The sequence below is a fragment of the Sphaeroforma arctica genome (assembly GCF_001186125.1).
Source record: "Sphaeroforma arctica JP610 unplaced genomic scaffold supercont1.2861, whole genome shotgun sequence".
Taxonomy (NCBI): Eukaryota; class Ichthyosporea; order Ichthyophonida; genus Sphaeroforma; species Sphaeroforma arctica.
Genome location: NW_014037697.1, coordinates 1 through 4663, shown reverse-complemented (window position 1 = coordinate 4663; position 4663 = coordinate 1). Strand labels below are relative to the sequence as shown.

Below are 4663 nucleotides of genomic sequence, written 5' to 3'. Positions count from 1 at the left end.
GTGTGTGTGTGTGGGTGGGTGGGTGCGTGCGTGCGTGTGTTGTGTGTGTGTTGAGGGTGTGTGGGTGCGGAATGTATATGTGTATATATGCATACATGTTGAAGTGTGTGTGTACGTACATGTATATACGTATATCTTGCTTACCCACGTCATCGGGAGTATCCCTCTCATCAGGACCCATGGATGGCTCGTTGTTATTAGTTGAAGACTCTGTGTGCATCTCGACGTCGTCAAGCACGACATTCCAGGCCACATCTTGAGAACATTCATTGCATACGAGTTATTTTCAACGCCAAATGAGTGGTATATTCGAACGAGTATATGACCAGTTTAGAAGGCCTGGTGTTCACTTTAATTGATAACTATAGGTTGATTCGATAAAAATGAGAATGCTTAGAAACCATAATCAATTTCGAAATCAATTCTAAACCATCGATCTGTTCATCACTTAGACAGTCGCCCGAATTCAGACACCGGCAATTTGAGCATGCGAATAAGCCGTGGAAAGTTCGCATGAATGAGAGCCTAAACACATCTACTGTCTCACACACCTTCTGCATCACCCATGAAATCCATATCACATCCATCCAGCATCTCATACATACGGCTGACGCCCCCATTGGGGTGTGTGTGCGTCTCAATACTATGTCTTCTCTGTAGCCCAATTCGGTCTGCGTCTAAAGCAGTCATAGTTGCCACCTACATTGACAAAAAAGATTGCTTTGCGTAAGTTTTAGAGGTATATATATACATGCACCGGCTAGCTAATGTTACCAAAAGGCGCTCAAAGCTTCCATCTATAAATATACACGAGTATGTGAATAAGCTTGTAGGTGAGTTTTATCTGTTTAAGTTCTACTCACACGATGGTATATCTATATTTGTAGGTGAGTTACACACATTGATATGTTCTTGAAAAAAATATCTATATGAACAGATGAGCAAATAAACTCTTCAGGAAGTGCACAGTGTCACACCACTACGATGGCCCTACTCACAGGCACAAAAGCTGCTAAGACTGATCGGTCGGTTGATAACAAGAAGTACTCCATCGGGGGTTAAAAGGATCACAACGAGTCACACAAGCACACACACATGTATATATGTACATACATACAGGCACACACATACCAGTTATACTGATGGTACACATGTTTATATAAGCAAGTATACGCTTCTGGATATATACGTATGCGTGGCTCAATGTTGGTCATATTTCTTGCAGTACACATGACAATATATTCCTGCATGCTCCTCTGCATATATTTATACATACACATACACATTCACATACACATACACACACATGCTTGTACACGTACACGCACACATACACATATACAACTACATACACCAATACATACACATACACACACTAATATACATACACACACACACACAAACACACCTCACTGTTGGTCCTACTCACATGTACGCAGCTGCTACGGCGGCGTGGTAGGCAGGTTTCTCTATCATCTCCAAAGGACATGAGCGAATACGTCTGGCCCAGCCCACGACCTGTCTTCGTATCTTCACTCAAATACGTGGCCAAGCTCTGATGTCCTTGCGAGCTCGTACCCATAGTCTCGTGCCGATTGGCCCTACACCGTATCTCCTCGATAGAGTCCTCATCCGTAGGGCCTATATTCACTGCCTGACCCTCGGCTGTAGCTGGCGTCTCGGATGCGCCCACACCACTCAGACCTACCGTGTTCTGTATACTGGCATCTTTATTCCCAACAGGCGGGTTAAATAAGCCTGCCTTGGCGTGGCTGGGGTTCCCATTCACACCCGCACCTCCGTCATCTCGTCCAGCTAAACCGGACCGGCCGCCACTAATTGACCTGGCCAACCCAGACGACACAACACCAGCACTCCTCACCACGCTCGACCGTCCTTCACTACTAGTCCTGACGAACCCAGTCGACACCCCAGGAGCACTACCCACCCAGGACGCCCGCGTTCCCGTACTAGTCCCCGCTACACTAGACCGTGCTGCAGTACCTTTTCCCGCCAAGCCCGACGGCAAGCTTGTAGCACACCCCACCCGGGTAGAGTGTACGTCGGGTGTGCTGGACCCCCTCGCACTCGCACTCCCCCGGCGTTGGCTGTGGTGACTAATGTTCTCTGGCCCACGCAGCGAGTGGGTGGTGTCTGTAGTGTCGGTAGTAGTGGAAAAGGGCAGTGGTATATCCGCACTCCGGCACCTCATGATGGCCAGAGACGTACTAGACACAACCCCGCCCACACCCAAGCTACTCCGAGCTGGCATTGGCACGCACACGCTCGCGCGCCGGTCCTTGTTTATAGTCCTGTTTCTCCCATCGGGCACCAGGGAGAGGCCGAGTAGGGCGCTCGATAAAAGTCCACCAGTGCCCATTTTGCTGCTACCGCCGCTATCTACTGCACTGAGAGAATTCTTACTCGCGTGTGGAGATGTGTTGGCATGCCGGCCTCTGTTCTGAGAGGTTGTTCTATTTTTAGCCAGCTCCGGGCTATTTTTGGAACCGCACGGAGCGACTCTGAGATCTTGAGACCCAGTAGGAGTGCGAGATCGGCCCCTCGTGCTCTCACTTCTACCTGTGCTCAACCCGTGCAAGCTCGTCGACAAACTCTCCGCTCTCCCACGGGGAGATTCCCGATTCTGAGATTCCCGATGTTTGTGTTTTTGGCAACTGTCCGGATTTGGGTTGAGTAAACTTCGCAATTCGGGTTCACTGCCACTTGCACCCGCGGGCTTTGGGTTGTTCGCGCCACAAGACTCTGATAAACCGGTGGCAAGGTGTTGTTGTGATAGTAGAGATGGAATGGATTTTCCTAGTGTCGAGCTTTCACGTTCCTTTGGCGTGGGTACAGCGTATTGGTAGTGTAGGTCGAAAGACCCCCCCGGAGAGCCTGAGTGGACCAGAACATACAGACACAGTTAAGACCAGATGCAGGGAGTGTAGGACTTTGGTGAGCCGATAGAATACATGATAGATCAGATGTTGTTATGTCACATACGCTCACTCACATGCGCCCGCGTTCATATCTGCCACCACACGTACCATTCAGCACAACGCTCACACACATAGACCTGTTGGGGACCGTACACGGGGCGACGCTGAATGGCCGAACAGCCATACCTAACAGACTGGCCTATCAGAAACACTACATGCATGAGATGCGCTACACAGTATCAATACCCACCACACCACACACCACACACCACCGCACCACACACCACACACCACCACACCACACACCACATACCACACTCTATGACACATATTCGATATCCAAGACATACACTACACCTCTGGACATACAATCTCTCGCATAGACATTCATTCACATCTGCGACCAAACGCGCATACACATACCTGTTGGGGGTCGCAAACGTACAGGTGGCCGTGAGGAATAGTATCCTTCCTTGCTCGGAGACGGAGAGATGAATGCAGAATCGTAGCTATTAATATAACTGGATCTATTTTTAGAACACGGGATTGCCTGCGGTCGGCTCGCTGTCTTACTGCTCACGAATCCGCCTAAACGTGTACCGAATTGAAAGTTTTCAGGGCGATGTTTTTTTTTAGGTAAGTGCTTCAAGCGGACAACGATTGTCAGAGTCCCAAATCCCAAATCCCAAAACCAAATGCAGAAATCCAGATTGCATATTATCTAACATGTGCAAATAAGGCAAGCATTCGTGTATGTGCATAGGTCTTCCTTGTCGCTGGGATAGCTGACTTGGACCGTGATACCACCACGCACCCCCTGTTTGTCTGACGATTGTATAAAATCCGACAGATCCGACATCTGACGACATACATATATGCAGATATATGTGATGTACTTGTACAATTACAATTATACACAGAACACACCACTGCAATAGATTCCCGACCGTGTCGTTTGAACAGCTGACTTAGACCGCGACACAGCCGCGTGTGTCTCATTCTCGTACGACGATTCCGACAAATCCGACAAATCCAACCCATCCTCAGACAACGTATGCACACCGAAGCGCGTGGAGCCGGGTGTGGCTGTGCCACCAGTGTGTGCGTCTTGGTGCACTCGCGCATGAGCTTGTGCGTATGCGAGAGGAGGGCGACTAGTGTATGTGCCTGTGCTTGTTCGGGTACGTGGGTGTGGTATCTGCGTGTGTGTGTGTGTGTGTGTGTGTGTGTGTGTGTGTGCGTGTGTGCGAGTGTGTGTGTGTGCGTGTGTGCGAGTACAGGGATGTAGCGGTTGCGTGGCCTGAGTGGGAAGCGCGCAATTGAGAGTGTGTGTATTGCGTTGCGGATCGTCCCAGCCAATCACGGGGGTGCTGCTTTTCTGGGCCGGGCGCCGGCTCGTCTCCAAGTGCTGTTCTTGTCCTGATTTTCAGAATTGTGATAAAAATTAAGATAAAATCGGGATTAGGATTAGGATTTAATATGTACACGCTGATATTGTACAAGACTTCGAGCAAATAGAGCTAATTAAACTAATTTGTAGATAAATTATATCGCAAATTCGAGACTAAATGCGAAAATATGAATTTTACAGATGGTGATATTAGGTCTGAAATAGTATGTACTCGTGTGATATAGAGGTTCATCCACTACAACAGTATTCTTGTCCTTAATTCGACCCAATAGCTAATACCGTGCAAATCAATAAACCTGCATATCAATATACG

General features: G+C 48.5%; 1 protein-coding gene across 1 annotated transcript; it reads right to left on the bottom strand.

The window, feature by feature from the left end:
• Positions 1-140: 140 nt before the first annotated feature.
• Positions 141-4106, bottom strand: SARC_13062 (hypothetical protein; the record flags this gene model as incomplete). Its single annotated transcript, XM_014292816.1, has 5 exons — positions 141-255; positions 552-699; positions 1409-2895; positions 3363-3527; positions 3867-4106. Coding segments are annotated over 5 exons (2155 nt in total), but the record flags the coding sequence as incomplete, so codon positions are not given.
• Between the last annotated feature and the right edge of the window lie 557 nt (positions 4107-4663).